The following is a 17,201-nucleotide window of genomic DNA, read 5'->3' on the forward strand; positions in this document are numbered from 1 at the left end:
TGGCCTCGGCCACAGAATTAATACATATGGATGTATCCCAATTATCAGAAATGGAATTCAGAGCAACAATGGTCAAGATGATGAGTAAACTTGAAAAAAGCATCAGAGAAAGCGTTGCTGAGAATATAGAATCCCTAAGGGCAGAAATGAGAGCGAATCTGACAGAAATTAAAAACTCAGTGGGCCAAATACAGTCAAAACTAGAGGCTCTGACGGCCAGGGTCACCGAGGCAGAGGAACGCGTTAGCGAATTGGAGGATGGGTTAGTAGAAGAAAAAACGAAAATAGAAGCTGGTCTTAAAAAAATCCACGCCCACGAATGTAGATTACGGGAGATTACTGACTCTATGAAACGATCCAATGTCAGAATCATCGGCATCCCTGAAGGGGTGGAGAAAAACAGAGGTCTAGAAGAGATATTTGAACAAATTGTAGCTGAAAACTTCCCTAATCTAGCAAGGGAAACAAGCATTCGTGTCCAAGAGGCAGAGAGGACCCCATCCAAGCTCAACCAGGACAAACCTACGCCACGGCATGTCATAGTGCAATTCGCAAATATTAGATCCAAGGATACAGTATTGAAAGCGGCCAGGGCAAAGAAATTTCTCACGTACCAAGGCAAAGGTATCAGGATTACGTCAGACCTGTCTACAGAGACCTGGAATGAGAGAAAGGCTTGGGGGGGCATTTTTAAAGCTCTTTCAGAGAAAAACATGCAGCCAAGGATCCTTTATCCAGCAAAGCTGTCATTCAGAATTGATGGAGAAATAAAGACGTTCCAAAATCGCCAATCATTAACCAATTTCGTAACCACGAAACCAGCCCTACAGGAGATATTAAGGGGGGCTCTATAAAGGTAAAAAGGCCCCAAGAGTGATACAGAGCAGCAAGTCACAACCGATACAAAGACTTTAAAGAGAAATGGCATCATTAAAATCATATCTGTCAATAATCTCTATCAATCTAAATGGCTTAAACTCTCCCATAAAACGCCACAGGGTTGCAGATTGGATAAAAAGACATGACCCATCCATTTGCTGTCTACAAGAGACTCATTTTGAACCCAAAGATGCATTCAGACTTAGAGTAAGGGGATGGAGTACCATCTTCCACGCAAATGGACCTCAAAAGAAAGCTGGAGTAGCAATTCTCATATCAGATAGACTGGATTTTAAACTAGAGGCCATAGAGAGAGATACAGAAGGGCACTATATTATTCTTAAAGGAAGTATTCAACAAGTGGATATGACAATTATTAATATATATGCCCCCAACAGGGGAGCAGCAAGATACACAAGCCAACTCTTAACCAAAATAAAGAGACATATAGATAAGAACACAGTAATAGTAGGGGACCTCAACACCCCACTATCAGAAATAGACAGAACACCCTGGCAAAAACTAAGCAAAGAATCAAAGGCTTTGAATGCCATACTCGACGAGTTGGACCTCATAGATATATATAGAACACTACACCCCAGAACCAAAGAATACTCATTCTATTCAAATGCCCATGGAACATTCTCAAGAATAGATCATGCTCTGGGACACAAAACAGGTCTCAGCCAATACCAAAAGATTGAAATTATCCCCTGCATATTCTCAGACCACAACGCTCTGAAATTGGAACTCAACCACAAGGAAAAACCTGGAAGAAACTCAAACACTTGGAGGCTAAGAACCATCCTGCTCAAGAATGACTCGATAAACCAGGAAATCAAAAAACAAATTAAACAATTTATGGAGACCAACGAGAATGAATACACAACGGTCCAAAACCTATGGGATACTGCAAAGGCAGTCCTAAGGGGGAAATACATAGCCATCCAAGCCTCACTCAAAAGAATAGAAAAATCTAAAATGCAGTTTCTATATTCTCACCTCAAGAAACTGGAACAGCAACAGAGGGACAGGCCTAACCCACTGACAAGGAAGGAGTTGACCAAGATTAGAGCAGAAATCAATGAATTAGAGACCAGAACCACAGTAGAGCAGATCAACAGGACTAGAAGCTGGTTCTTTGAGAGAATCCATAAAATTGATAGACCACTGGCAAAACTTGTCCAAAAACAAAGAGAAAGGACTGAGATTATTAAAATTATGACTGAAAAGGGAGAGGTCACGACCAGCACCATTGAAATTGCAAGGATTATTAGAAACTTTTATCAACAGCTATATGCCAAAAAACTAAACAATCTGGAAGAGATGGAGGCCTTCCTGGAAACCTATAAACTACCAAGACTGAAACAGGAAGAAATAGATTTCTTAAATAGGCCAATTAACTATGAAGAAATTGAGTCAGTGATAAACAACCTTCCAAATAATAAAACTCCAGGCCCAGACGGTTTTCCTGGGGAATTCTACCAAACATTCAAAGAAGAAATAATACCTATTCTCCTAAAGCTATTTCAAAAAATAGAAACAGAAGGAAAGCTACCAAACTCATTCTATGAGGCTAATATTACCTTGATCCCCAAACCAGGCAAAGACCCCCTCAAAAAGGAGAATTACAGACCGATTTCTCTAATGAATATGGATGCCAAAATCCTCAACAAGATCCTTGCTAATAGAATCCAACAGTACATTAAAAGGATTATCCATCATGACCAAGTGGGATTCATACCTGGGATGCAAGCATGGTTCAACACTCGCAAATCAATCAATGTGATACATCATATCAACAAGAAAAGACTCAAGAACCATATGATCCTCTCAATTGATGCAGAAAAAGCATTTGACAAAATACAGCATCCTTTCCTGATTAAAACCCTTCAGAGTGTAGGAATAGAGGGTACATTTCTCAATCTCATAAAAGCCATCTATGAAAAGCCTACTGCAAGCATTATTCTCAATGGGGAAAAGCTGGAAGCCTTTCCCTTAAGATCAGGAACACGACAAGGATGCCCACTCTCGCCACTATTATTCAACATAGTACTAGAAGTCCTTGCAACAGCAATCAGAAGACAAAAAGGGATCAAAGGTATCCAAATCGGCAAAGAAGAAGTCAAACTGTCTCTCTTTGCAGATGACATGATACTCTATATGGAAAACCCAAAGGAATCCACTCCCAAACTATTAGAAGTTATAGAACAATTCAGTAAGGTGGCAGGATACAAAATCAATGCCCAGAAATCAGTTGCATTTCTATACACGAATAACGAGACTGAAGAAAGAGAAATTAGGGAATCCATCCCATTTACAATAACACCAAAAACCATGCGTTACCTTGGAATTAACTTAACCAGAGACGTAAAGGACCTATATGCTAGAAACTATAGATCACTTTTGAAAGATATTGAGGAAGACATAAAAAGATGGAAAAATATTCCATGCTCATGGATTGGAAGAATTAACATAGTTAAAATGTCCATACTACCCAGAGCAATCTACACTTTCAATGCTATCCCGATCAAAATACCGAGGACATTTTTCAAAGAACTGGAACAAATAGTCCTTAAATTTGTATGGAACCAGAAAAGGCCCCGAATCTCCAAGGAACTGTTGAAAAGGAAAAACAAAGCTGGGGGCATCACAATGCCGGATTTCGAGCTGTACTACAAAGCTGTGATCACAAAGACAGCATGGTACTGGCACAAAAACAGACACATCGACCAATGGAACAGAATAGAGAACCCAGAAATGGACCCTCGGCTCTTTGGGCAACTAATCTTTGATAAAGCAGGAAAAAACATCCGGTGGAAAAAAGACAGTCTCTTCAATAAATGGTGCTGGGAAAATTGGACAGCTACATGCAAAAGAATGAAACTTGACCACTCTCTCACACCATACACAAAAATAAACTCCAAATGGATGAAAGACCTCAATGTGAGACAGGAATCCATCAAAATTCTAGAGGAGAACATAGGCAACAACTTCTATGACATCGGCCAGAGCAACCTTTTTCACGACACATCTCCAAAGGCAAGAGAAATAAAAGATAAAATGAACTTATGGGACTTTATCAGGATAAAGAGCTTCTGCACAGCCAAGGAAACAGTCAAAAAAACTAAGAGACAGCCCACGGAATGGGAGAATATATTTGCAAAGGACACCACAGATAAAGGACTGGTATCCAAGATCTACAAAGAACTTCTCAAACTCAATACACGAGAAACAAATAAACAAATCATAAAATGGGCAGAAGATATGAACAGACACTTTTCCAATGAAGACATACAAATGGCTAACAGACACATGAAAAAATGTTCAAAATCATTAGCCATCAGGGAAATTCAAATCAAAACCACACTGAGATACCACCTTACGCCAGTTAGAATGGCAAAGATAGACAAGGCAAGAAACAACAATTGTTGGAGAGGATGTGGAGAAAGGGGATCCCTCCTACATTGTTGGTGGGAATGCAAGTTGGTACAGCCACTCTGGAAAACAGTGTGGAGGTCCCTTAAAAAGTTAAAAATTGAACTACCCTATGACCCAGCCATTGCACTACTGGGTGTTTACCCCAAAGATACAGACGTAGTAAAGAGAAGGGCCATATGCACCCCAATGTTCATAGCTGCATTGTCCACAATAGCCAAATCATGGAAGGAGCCGAGATGCCCTTCAACAGATGACTGGATTAAGAAGCTGTGGTCCATATATACAATGGAATATTACTCAGCTATCAGAAAGAACGAATTCTCAACATTTGCTGCAACATGGACGGCACTGGAGGAGATAATGCTAAGTGAAATAAGTCAAGCAGAGAAAGACAATTATCATATGATTTCTCTCATCTATGGAACATAAGAACTAGGATGATCGGTAGGGGAAGAAAGGGATAAAGAAAAGGGGGGTAATCAGAAGGGGGAATGAAACATGAGAGACTATGGACTATGAGAAACAAACTGAAGACTTCAGAGGGGAGGGGGTGGGGGAATGGGATAGACTGGTGATGGGTAGTAAGGAGGGCACGTATTGCATGGTGCACTGGGTGTTATACGCAACTAATGAAGCATCAAACTTTACATCGGAATCTGGGGATGTACTGTATGGTGATTAACATAGTATAATAAAAAATAAATAAATAAATAAAATAAAATTAATACAGAAATACAAAGGATCCAGGACAACCAAAACAACTCTGAGAAACAACAAAGTTGGAAGATTAACACTACCTGATTTCAAGATTTCTTATAAATGTACGTACTTAAAACAATCATAAAAATGGGCAAATAGATCAAAACAGAACAAAACAAAGTCCAGAATAGACTCACAGATACAGATAACTGATTTCTTACAAAGGTACAAAGGCAATGTGGAGAAAGGACAGTCTTTTTAAAAAATGAGCTTGACAGCATTGTCCACAATAGCTAAATTGTGGAAGGAGCTGAGACGCCCTGCAACAGACGAATGGATTAAGAAGATGTGGTCCATATACACAATGGAATATTACTCAGCCATCAGGCAGAACGATTACCTAACATTTGCAGCAACACGGACAGAACTGGAGGAGATTATGGAGGGCACGTATTGCATGGAGCACTGGGTGTTATATGCAAACAATGAATCATGGAACACTACATCAAAAACTAAGGAGGTACTGTATGGTGACTAACAAAACATAATAAAAAAATATTATTAAAAAATAAATAAATAAATATTAAATTAAAAAATAAAAAATGAGCTTGAATAACTGGACATCCAGATGCAGAAAAGTGAACTTCAACTCACACCTTGCATTGCACACAAAAATTAACTCAAAATGGATCACAGACCTACCAGTAAAACCGAAAATTATTATAAAACTTACAGAAAAAAAAAAAAACTAAGAAAACAACATGATTAAGAAGTGAGCAAAAGATGTGAACAGGCACCAAAAAAAAAATATACAGATTACAAATAAACACATAAAAATATGGGCAACATGGTTAGTAATTAGGGAAATCCAAATTACGATTACAATGAGAATCACTACACACTTGTTAGAATGACTAAAATCAGGGGTGCCTGGGTGGCACAGTGGTTAAGCGTCTGCCTTCGGCTCAGGGCGTGATCCCGGCGTTATGGGATCGAGCCCCACATCAGGCTCCTCTGCTACGAGCCTGCTTCTTCCTCTCCCACTCCCCCTGCTGTGTTCCCTCTCTCGCTGGCTGTCTCTATCTCTGTCAAATAAATAAAATCTTTAAAAAAAAAAAAAAAAAAAAAAGAATGACTAAAATCAAAAGGCTGACCATACCAACTGTTGGCAAGGATGAGGAGAAACGACCTGCATCTCAGACACTGCTTATGGTAATTAAAATGTAAAAACCACTTGGGAAAATACACAACTTTTTACACAACCTATAAGAAACACAATTTGGACTGTTTTTTAAAAAGTTAAACATACACCTACCATATGACCCATACTTCTCTAGGTATTTACCTGAGAGAAAGGAATACATAAGTCCATATATAATTATACACAAAAATTCAGCATTAACTGTAATAAACTATGAACAACTCGAATATCCACCAACAGAGGAATGAATGAATAAATCATGATATACACATATAACTCAGCTATAAAAAAAATAATAAACTGATAGACACAACATGCGTGAATCTTAAAACAATGATACTGAGTGAAAGAGCCGGACCCCCCCCCAAAAAAAGAATACGATCTCATTTACATAAAACTAGAAAACGCAAACTATTCTGAAATGACAGAAGGATCTGGTGGTTGCCTGGTGAGGCTGGAGGCAGGGAGGGGCAAGACGAAGGGATTAAGAAGGGGCATAAAGAAACTTTTGAAGGTGAGAGCGATGTTCTCTTTCTTGATTACAGTGATGGCTTCATGCGCACATACACACGCAAAATTTTTCAAATTGTGCACTTTAACTATGTGCAGTTTCTATTCATCAATTACACCTCGAGAATACGCAGTTTTTTTGGTGCCAATCATACCTCAATAAAGCTGTATCAAAAACAGCTGAAGCCAATGACAGCCACGGACAATTTTTAAGACAGAAGAATACAATTAAATCTGTGTTTTAGGAAAAAGAGAACTTTCATGGCAGTGTGGAGGACAGAAGGGAAGTGAAAGACTAAAATAAGGATTTTAATCAGGAAGCTACTGTAAAAGTCCAAGTAATTAAGTGAAAGATTATATATGTCAACCTTTTTTCATGTCTTTTCTTATCTGTAAAATAAGGGTCCTACCTGTATTACAGGGTTATTGTGAAAAGCAAATAATATATTCACGAAAATGCTGTTGAGCTACACAGTACAAAACAAATGTTAAAATATTATTTTGCAATTATATACACATGGGTCCCTCTTGTCCCCTTCTAATTTAATCGTGGTACATCAGCGGTCTCGTAACTCCTAACCTGCTCTCAAACACAAGGTCACCATTCTCTTTAGGTAGATAAGTATCAGAACTTTCCTGGGCTAAAAGCATTCTTGCGCTCAGGAGAACTATATATTTAGACCAAATCTAATGACAGCTCAGATCCTCTAGCCTCAGAGACAAAAGTTTAGCATTTAAGCTCACTCCCTATATCCTCTGAGTGTTTACAGACACTAACATATTTTCCCAGAGACTTAAGGGTTGAAACTTTAAAAAAAAAAAAAAAACTCCATTCACCACCCCCTTCTCAGTTTCAGTTCCAACCCCATACCTCATCCATTGACATATCCCATACTCTGCAAATTTCATTCTCCATTTCTTCATCAAGCTCCATCTGCTGCTCTTCATCATCTGAGCTGGATTTGGTGTTTTCAGGGCTAACAATCTTCAATAGAAAGGAAGAAAAGTGATGATAAAAGCAGTCCATAGTACTTATCATGTAATATTATCCCATAATCATTCACAAGTATCTCCTCTTGCAGAGACCTTGTTTAAAAAAAATTACCACCCCGGGTAGATCTATTCATTCACATTCACGGAGTAAATACTGTTACTAGGCACTGGGGTCAGAAAACAGAGATGAATAAATTTAACCCGTTGCTTTCAGGCAGTTTAGGAACTACAGGGGAAAACACACGTAAACTAATTATCACAACAGAAAAGGCTAAGTGATTCAAATGAATTGTGGACAGAGTTGTGAAAGCCAAAACGATGAACTAATGACCTGTGCCTGGAGAAGGTGGACAAACTTCTCCTAGGAGGGAATCTTTAAGCTAAATCTTTGAGGGAGAATAGGAGTTTGTCATGTGAAGGGGAGAAGAACATACCTAACAAAGTGCAAGAATTCAGAGTTAAGAAAGGGCCTAGCAATGTTTGGGGAATGGTGAGTAGTTGAGTGTGTCAATGGGCAGACGAGGCTGGGAAAGTTGCAAGGAGCCCTGGATTCCAAGCTAAGAACTACATTTTTCTCCTGCAGGCAAAGAGAACCAAAATGAGTTCGCATGGACAGCTTGCTTTTTTTGGTTTGTTTGAGGACGATTATTCCAGCAGCTATGTAGTAGATGCGTGGAGAGAATAGAGACTGAAAGTAGGTTAAGTCCGCGAAACGTGGGAGAAGAAAGTTCACATTTACTGAGAGCTTCTATAACCCAAACACCATGGTAAGCATTCTCTGCCCATTATAATCTTATCTAACCACACAGTAACCCTATATACAATAACATAGGTATTTTCGTCGCAGTTTATAGAAATTGAGAAAGAAATCGAGGCTCTGAGCGGTTAGGTGACTTGCCCACGCAGGTGATGAAGCCACGCTTCATCAGAGCTGCAGGACTCCAAAATCACCACTTATTCTACTACAACAAAAGTCCACGAAATAAATTAGGCCCTGAGCTTCAGAAACGACAGTGGGAATGGGGAGCACAAAGCCGAGCAATGTATTTACATGGTGAGACATTTCTGGAGAATATGCAAAAGTAAAATATTTTAACCGTAAGCATTCCAGCATCCCCGCCACTCTACCTCCCTTTGTGTTGAGTGGTACCGGGAAGTGGCTCTCCGCAGTTTTGGGGTCCGGGGAGGCGGCCAGGACGCTAAGCGCCATGCCCCGAGAAGGGTCGTCAGGGAGGGGGTCCTGGAGCGGACTGCCAGAGGCGTGACCAGGGGGAGGGGGCAATGTGCGGGAGTCCACGCGGGGCGCGACTTTCCACACCTGGATGAGCCCGCTGAGGACGCCAAAGAGCCAGTGTTTGCTGTAGACGGTGCTTCCTATGCAGTCTCCGCCGGCCCCCTCCTCCTCATCCTGGTCCCGACTCGGTAGCGGCGGCGAAGGGTTGCGGTCCATGACTTCGCCTCCACCCGCTCATAGAAGCCGCGCCGGAAGCCGCCGGAGGAGGCGATAAGCCTTCTGGCACCAGAGGGGCCGGAGCGCCCGGCGCGGCTCCCGCCACAGCGCCCCCTACTGCCCGGAGCCCTGCTGGCCTGAATACCCGCTGTGTGCGCCCACAGGTTTGGGATCCCAGATGGCTTATCTCTCCCCACCCCACCCTATCTAGGACCCAAGCATGGCCATATTCATAACCGTTATTTGTCACTCTCCCTGGACCAGATTTTCCATCTCCTTAGGGGCTCTTAGCCTGATTGGAAGGGACAGGGAGTCGGGGGCAGTGTGCAGACATAAATTTCGAAGCTGTCGGACCTGTAATCTTTGGGCACCTTTGGCAACCTTAAAGACATCAGTAGGCGCTCATTCTACTCCCAGGTGTGGTTGGAATCCTTGGAAAGACATAAGTCACCAGGAAGAACGTCAATATCATCAGTATTACAACTCCCTGTATTTTCAGTTCCTGCTTCTGTTTAGTTCAATGGTACTCAACCTCAGACCCAGTGCTTCCCCCACCCTACAACAAGTATTTTACCACACCTACTTTACTATGATGAAAGAGATTTTTAGATGATATTATCTACCTCAGCATTAATTTCAAAAATATTAATATGGCTCCCTAACAGAAAGAAGAAATAGAATTAATTTAAAATAAAATGTTATGTATTTTAATATTTTAAGTACTAGAAGACATAATAGAGGTCTCCAATGTTAGCACATATACAGCAAATCACTGTGAATTCAACAGTTACAATACAGAGTAACAGAGGTGTGATTCCATCAGGGGCTGTGCTCAAAATTATGCAGAAAGGATGGTAAAATTTCTACCAAAACAAAGTTCCAATTTACGAAACAATTGCATTTCCAAAAAACTTTAAGTTATATTAAAACTGGACAAAAAAATACTCTGTTAATATGTAAAATACAGTTGGGTTCCAGGCTCAAACAATTATGACCATTTTTTCACTGTATGTGAAGGGGCAGACCCAGGTTTTGTAAGGCCTAAATTACACAATTTGGGGAGTCCCCTTTAGGAAAAACAATGTGATATTACAAATATTAAATTAGTTAGCAATAAGAAATATTTATTTAGAATGGGGAAAATCATCAATTTTAAATAGCCAACAAATATGTAAAACATCACAAAATACAGAAAAATACACAATTCTTTTTATTAACAAACAGCATGACACACTTCAACAATCCTTTTCCTTTTTTTAATAGAATTTATTTATTTATTTTTAGTATATTTTTAAAAATTGTATTTATTTATTTGAGAAAGAAAGATAGAGCATGAGCGGGGGCAGGGGAGAGGAAGAAGCAGACTCCCGTGGAGCAGGGAGCCCAACGTGGGGCTCAATCCCAGGACCCCAGGATCACGACCTGAGCCAAAGGCAGATGCCCAATCGACTGAGCTACGCAGGCGCCCCAATAGAATTTATTTTTAGAGCAATTCTAGGTTCACAGCAATATTGAGCAGAAGGTACAGAATTTCCCATATAACTTATACCTGCCCCGTGCAAAGCCTCCCCCGTTATTAGCGTCCCCTACCAGAGTGGAATATTCGATACAAGAGATGAACCTACATTAACACATTATTATCACCAGAGGTTAGGTTGGGGTTCTCTCTTGGTGTTGCACATTCTGTAGGTTTGGGCAAATTTATGACATACATCCACCATTATTGCATCATGCAGAGTACTTTCACTGCCCTAAAAATCCTCTGTTTTAATATAGTGTTTTTAATATAATTTTAATTTTTTAATAGAATTTTTTCTAAGTTCACTTTGATCTTCCTTTTACGAAAATGACCTTGTAAGATCATTTTCTAGAATGAAAAATAAAAGGATAATTCTACTACTCTAGCATGGTTGTTTAATTTTTTTTAAATTATTATTGGTGGTTTAGGAAAGTTTCTTTCAACTTCACAACTTGTTATTGGTAATATTCTATGAAGTTTGACGACTGTCAGATTTGGAAAAACTCTTTCTGGGGGAGAACTTCCATTTTGACTAGGATTCTATCAAAATAAAAATCTTCCACATGTGATCTTACAATTCTCCATAGATTCATGCTTGACTATACATTTCAGCATTGTTTCTTCCCAACTACCCACATACTCTGTGCTGGACTGTACAGGACATGTTCCTTTTACCATATGATCTCTGCTCTCTGCACCAGAAGGAACCACAGTAGATGGTGGGAGAATTCATACCTAGAGGCCATTCCTACTCTGGGATAGTGATCAATAACTTAATTTCACCTGGAAGTGACTGAAAACCACACAAATATGTCCCACTAAGTGCAAACCATTTATACCCCCAATTCGACTTCTCCTTAGTCAGATCTCCAGAATGCCTGTGCCCATCCCCATGCCACTCAACACAAGCAGAAAAGTGATGGCAGAATGTTGCCATGAACAGTCAGAGGTGCTAACAGCCTTAATTAAAGTATTTTACTTCTGCAGATTTTATAAAGATAATTGACCATGTTAATCCTTTCCCAGGGCCTCTCCAAGGATCTTGGAATGGTCCCATATAAGTGAGGAGTCCTTGAAGCTTAAACTTCATTCATTTTTGCAGTCAATCTGATACTGCCTAACTATACGTCTGATAGGACACAGCAAAAGTCAAGCAAGATTTAGGATAACCTTTTGTTTGCTGCACTGTCTCATAAATTGTAAGCTGTCTGTACCTCTGGTCCACCCACCAAACGTCCTGCAATCACCATGTCAACCAAAAGTATCACCAGATAGATCCAAAAGCTGGGGTGGGGATGGAGGTGGCTGAAGCACTATCCTGTTGAGAACTAGGGTTTGGATCTCTCTCTGTCCTAGGGACTGACATGTATGGTCCATATAGGGTCTATATACTATGGTCCCTATTATGGACATAACACCTTTACCCCAAATCAGTATTATTCTTTATTGGTGACTTATCTCCTTTGAAGAAAGATGATAAGGTAAGTTGATCCTGACCCTGGTATTAAAAGTACCCAGGAAGGTTGTCATTTGCTGTTTCCAGATGGCAATGATAAATTGAATTCACAAGCATTTATTAAACATTTTTATATGCTCTTCATAAAGTATTGAGAGGGAAGGATATAGAATTCAGTAACTCTAACTCAGCAACTGTTCCGGCCTTCAGAGGGCTCCTGCCCGTCTCCCCAGGGCAGAGCCAAGGGGAAGCTCAGTACTTGTCAGGCAGGCCAGGGGGTCGGAAGTGGTTGGGGTCGTTGCCACTGCGGCCCCATTCATTGGCAGCCTGGTCAGCCTTCGAGTCCTCCACTCCGTGGCCGCTGTCTCCATACTTGAAAAGGTCTGTGACTCTCTGAGAATTCTCTCTGGCATCGCTAGAATGGAGGAAGACAGGTAAGAGATTAATCAGGGGCTGATGAACAACACCTCCATCCTTCCTCTCTCTCCTATTTCTAAGAAACTAATGACTCTACAAGAGGCCAAGTTTAGAGAGGCTAAAACACTGATCATTTCCGGGTACAGTGCAACTCAGCCAGCAGATCCCCTTATGTGGGTAATCAGCACCCATAGGGGAAGGATAGATTTACAGCGTGGCCCTCCTAGCTGTTCAAGGAAGCCATGCTCAACTCACCCATCCCTCCATCCCCAGGGCCCATGTTACCTGATGACTTTAGCAGCCCAGGCACCCCCAGGGCCCCTTCGTGCAGCGTCATAGTTTCCCCGGGCGTGGAAGTATTTGTCTGAATTTTTGTAATTGGCTTCTCTCATGTCAGAGTAGGCTCTCATCATGTCTCTAGCCCCTGGAAAGGAAAGAAAATGAAGGTGAGCATCTCTTGGCAAAATAGAGAAAAGGTTTTGCTCCCAATGATTCTAAGATTTCAGCCTTTTGACAAAGCCCTCAGAGATTATATTGGCTGAGATAACTTTTCCTGTGCTTTTCACTCCCCTGGGTTAATGTTAGGGGAATCACACTTGGTGCAAGTTTTATTCTCTTTGATTCCATTCTAAGTACTGTGCTGCTCGGCTTGTGGCTGCGTGTGATGTGTGTGAACAAGAGGTGGGATGGGCTTCGAGCAATGCTTCGTTGTACAACGAACCTCTACCTGGAAAGGGCAGGGAACCCTCTGACGGGGGCGTGAGGACAAAGGCAAGTCTGCGGGAGGCTGCTGACCCAGAGGGCTCCCAAACTAGTCAAGGGGAGAAATTCATCCCTGTGGGCAGCGTGAAGACAACTCAGTCCCGTGAACGTCTGAGTGTCTGGGGCGTATGTGGCACCAGGAAACTGTCCAAACTCAATCATAAATATAATTGAGGAAGGTGAGTTCCCCCAAGAGAGCTTTACAGAAGCGGGGTCACTGATGCAGAAAAAGGGCAACTGACCCACCAGCTCTAAAGTTCAGTGTTCTCCCCAATAAATGGAGAGTATTGCCTTCCACAGAGTGGGTATGCAGACGAACTGAGGAAATACACGTATGACTCCTAGAAGGTTGTAGGGCTCACTGTGCTATCACTTCTCCGGGCCTTAGGAAGGCTGGGACACAAACAGTAAAGGGACTAAGCTGANTAAAGGGCCTAAGCTGAGAGGAAGAGCAGAGTTACGGACGGAAGGAATCTGATCAGGCTACAATAAGACAGAGACTAAAGTTGCTTACTAGGCAAAAGAGAAAACTCTGCTGTCGAGTTGTAATCATAGTTTACATAATACCCATGCGATGCCTTCTCTTCCTTTTAAGTATTTATTATTTCTGGTGTTCAGAAAGATCACCTTGCTGAGCAGTACTACATTCTTACTGTACTTCCTCCCTCCGAGTTACAGATTTAAATAGATGCTTGGAGGCCCCTTGCTTAGGAAGTCCTTCCAAAATGCCCGACATACTGGTCAATTATGGGGGCAAAACGGGAGGCAGTGGTTCCCAGCCTTGAGTGGGCACGAAAAGCCACTGGGGTGCTTGGTAGAGCCCAGATTTCAGGCTCAGCCCAGGAATGATGATTCAGCAGAGGGGGTGTGTGCACCGGGCATCTGCATTGCACAAAGCAGCCCGAGCCCCAGGTGATTTTCATGCACACGGTCCTAGAACAACCCCTGGAAAAACCTTGACCTAAAGATGCAACCACATTGGCAGCAGTGCCTGTGAGAATTTAGGATTGACAGCAAACTCTTAACGCAGTGNTCAACGCAGTCATCAGTGACTCTCACAGAAACATAAAAATACATGATTTTGGGAAATACACAGATCTTGCCGCTGACTGACTCCCGCGGTGCGTCTGTCTTGCTCTGCTGCCCAGCCAGGGCTCAGGCGCGCAGAAGCACCATCGTGTAATTCCCTGTGCCTTCTGTGGTGGGGGGAGGAGCTCTGCAGAGTGGCCTTCTTCCTCGGCCACAGCCTGACTGTGGCCATTTGCTCAGAGAAACGAGAGGGTGCTGTGCTGCCAAAGCCCGCAGTCGGCCATGCGCTCTCTGGTCTGGGAGGCAGGACAGTCCTGTCCTCGCAAGGTCTGGGGAGCTCCACCACTGGGGTGACCCAAGCTCCGCTTCAGGACTTGTTAGAGGCCTCATCTCTCTGCGCCTCAGGTTCTCTGTTAAGGGATGATGGTGCCGACATGGCAGGATTGCAGATTAAAACCGAAGGATGACAGCGAGTTCGTGCACCCACGTAGAGCTCTTAGCACAGCGCCCAGCACGGGCCAAGCTCAGTTAGTCTCTGATGTAATGACTAAGGGCACAGGTTTGAGGCACCCCCTTCCTGGATGCCTGATGCCCAGCCATGAGCTGTCCCTCACCTCCCACTAGGCGGCACTCGCGTCCCACCTGTAAGTAGGGAGCAGGCGCCCAGGACCCCAGATCTCTTCCTGCTCCTGCTGCAAGTTGAGGTTGGAACCTTCTGTGACCTCCAGCCTGGGGCTCCCCATAGAAGAGTGCGATGCTGCCCAGGAAAGCCAGGGCTGGAGGGAGAGGACACACGTGGCTTAAGGGGAGAAGCCACGGGTGCTAAGTGCACCCTAGGGACCTGACGCACAGTATAATGAGCACTAAACAATAGTGTGTTATCATTACCAAACACGCTGTCTACTGGGACTTACTTATGTCAACGACTAAAAGGAAAGGATAATTATGTAACACGATAGAGGTGGTAATTATAGCTCCAGTGGCAATCAGATTAACTATATAAACACATCAAATTAACGTGACACACACCTTAAATATATACGATGTGATATGACAGAGTTCGATTTAAAAAAAAACAACCCTGGGAAACTGTTACCTTGAAAACCACGCTTCTTCCCTTCCCACTTGGGGCCTTTGCTCTGTGTGGATGTGGCCTCTGCGCTGGGGAATCCTGGAGGGAGGCAAGGTGCAGCCTCCCCCTGACCCCCATGCTTTGGGCCTTACCTTGACCAGCTTCCTTGAGGAAGGTTAACCATCCTTGGCTGCTGACGCCCAGGACCAGGGAGCACAAGAGGACGCCCAGGAAAAGCTTCATCCTGCAGCAGAGTCACAGACACACAGAGATGACACGTGGTTTGTTTCTGTTTGGTTTGCTTTCTTCGGGGAGTAACGTTGACCTGTTCTTGTATTCCCAAACTAAGCCAACTCAGTATTACCTATATCTGTATACACACAGACACGCATCTGTGTGTGCACTTATGCACCGTGCGTATACGTATATGAGTGTGTATGTATGTGTAGAAAGAGTAGACAATGCGTATACATGTACTAGGCAGATGATACATAGATGCATAGACAGAGATTATTCCAGAAGGTCCACTTCTCCATTGCCACTTGCCTCATTGGAATCCCTGTATGAGAGCCTGCACTGCGCTTCTATATAAACCACTTTCCATTTCAGTGGTCACCTATGAGCCCTGACACCCTCTGTACAGAAAGCTTCCAAGGAGGCTTCTGGGCGTTTTGTGACCATCCAGCAGTCTGTCGAATGAGTTGAGTGAAACAACACACAAATATTTGTAGAATGCCTGCTCTACCCATCCCTGAACTCTCATCCCAGTCCCAGAAAGTGTTCACATCTGCTGAATCCGAATTGTCAGCCTAGGAGATGCAGGAAGGAAGCAGAGAGCTGGGACACAGCACAGGGATGCTGTGGGGAAAGAGAATCTGCAAAGAGAAGAAGTCTTGGAAAGTTCTAGTACCTCACCTTCGGCTGTCGCTTCCCACAGAGGCTCTGGTGAGGCCGAGCTCCCTGTGGCCCGGAGCCCGTGCTATATATACTGACGCTTTGCTAGGGGAAGGGAGGGGGAGACATGTTTGAAGCAAAACACTGGGATTTGGGAAATTCCCCTTGGCCAGAGTGAACACGGAATCCAGAATGTCAGGCTCCATCTAATTTCCCAGGTTGTGCAATCTGGCAGCTCCCTAGAGTGTAGCAAACTTGGTGTTTTCTGCCTGTTTTCACTCTCCTTCCTGGTGAGGAAAGGTTTCCCTCCCTCCACAATAATGTATTGAGAATGGATGTGAAGAGTGATCAGTATTAGAAAAGAGGTTCGATTGTCTAAAGAATCAGAGCATAGAAGGCAAATGGAAGAGCAAACAGGCTCCACTGAAAAAAGAGATAAGGATAAAGCTGGGAGCCCAGGGAGCAGGAGGAGGACCGGAAGGACCAGCGTCCAGGAAGGTAACGCTTCCCGCAGCCAGTGGGGTGGTCTGGACGCTGGAAAAGGGAGTCCTTCAGGCTCGAGCGTAATGACGGTCAGTAGTGCGCAGGCTCGCGTCGGCAGGCTCTGACAGAGGACACGGCGGCCCGGGAACGTTGAACTGCGGTATAGAAATCCACAACAATGTCATGGACAAATCACACATCCTAAAAATGATCAGGAAATAGCCCACTGGCTGCTAAATTATCAGAATTGAAGATTCAGGAAGAATGCAGAGAAAGCTGGATGCAGCACAAGAACGCGGGAGGTTACGGACACACAGAACAGCTGTTTAAGCTGGAGAAGCAGGACTGGGCTTTACTCTGTGAGTTTAGGAAGATAATGGTGGGAAGGCATTGCAT

At 43.0% G+C, this 17,201-nt stretch overlaps 2 protein-coding genes across 2 annotated transcripts in view; both read right to left on the reverse strand.

The window, feature by feature from the left end:
- The window catches only part of SAAL1 (serum amyloid A like 1), a 35,256-nt gene extending 26,044 nt beyond the window's left edge, over positions 1-9,212 (reverse strand). The window contains exons 1-2 of the mRNA XM_011236685.3: positions 9,042-9,212; positions 7,602-7,715 (exon numbers count right to left, since the gene is read on the reverse strand). Of these exons, the coding sequence (XP_011234987.1) occupies positions 7,602-7,715; positions 9,042-9,173 (246 nt within the window). The 5' untranslated portion in view covers positions 9,174-9,212. The remainder of the gene's footprint in view (positions 1-7,601; positions 7,716-9,041) is intronic.
- A 1,428-nt stretch (positions 9,213-10,640) lies between these two features.
- LOC100468201 (serum amyloid A-2 protein) lies at positions 10,641-16,698 on the reverse strand. The gene is made up of 4 exons (XM_002928765.4): positions 16,344-16,698; positions 15,581-15,672; positions 12,851-12,989; positions 10,641-12,563 (listed from the first exon to the last, which is right to left on the reverse strand). The coding sequence occupies exons 1-4, from the start codon at positions 16,526-16,528 to the stop codon at positions 12,401-12,403; spliced, it is 579 nt and encodes a 192-aa protein (XP_002928811.2). The 5' UTR covers positions 16,529-16,698; the 3' UTR covers positions 10,641-12,400.
- Positions 16,699-17,201: the final 503 nt, after the last annotated feature.

Source organism: Ailuropoda melanoleuca, chromosome 16 (genome assembly GCF_002007445.2).
Source record: "Ailuropoda melanoleuca isolate Jingjing chromosome 16, ASM200744v2, whole genome shotgun sequence".
NCBI lineage: Eukaryota > Metazoa > Chordata > Mammalia > Carnivora > Ursidae > Ailuropoda > Ailuropoda melanoleuca.

What these genes read in the sequence shown, in the direction of transcription:
- LOC100468201 (XM_002928765.4), bottom strand. Translation starts at nt 16,528, where the DNA reads ATGGAGCCTGACATTCTGGATTCCGTGTTCACTCTGGCCAAGGGGAAT. An exon ending in GTGGGAAGCGACAGCCGAAG is followed by an intron (nt 15,673 to 16,343) that starts GTGAGGTACTAG and finishes ACTCTGCTGCAG; the next exon opens with GATGAAGCTTTTCCTGGGCG. An exon ending in CCTCAAGGAAGCTGGTCAAG is followed by an intron (nt 12,990 to 15,580) that starts GTAAGGCCCAAA and finishes TTTCCTTTCCAG; the next exon opens with GGGCTAGAGACATGATGAGA.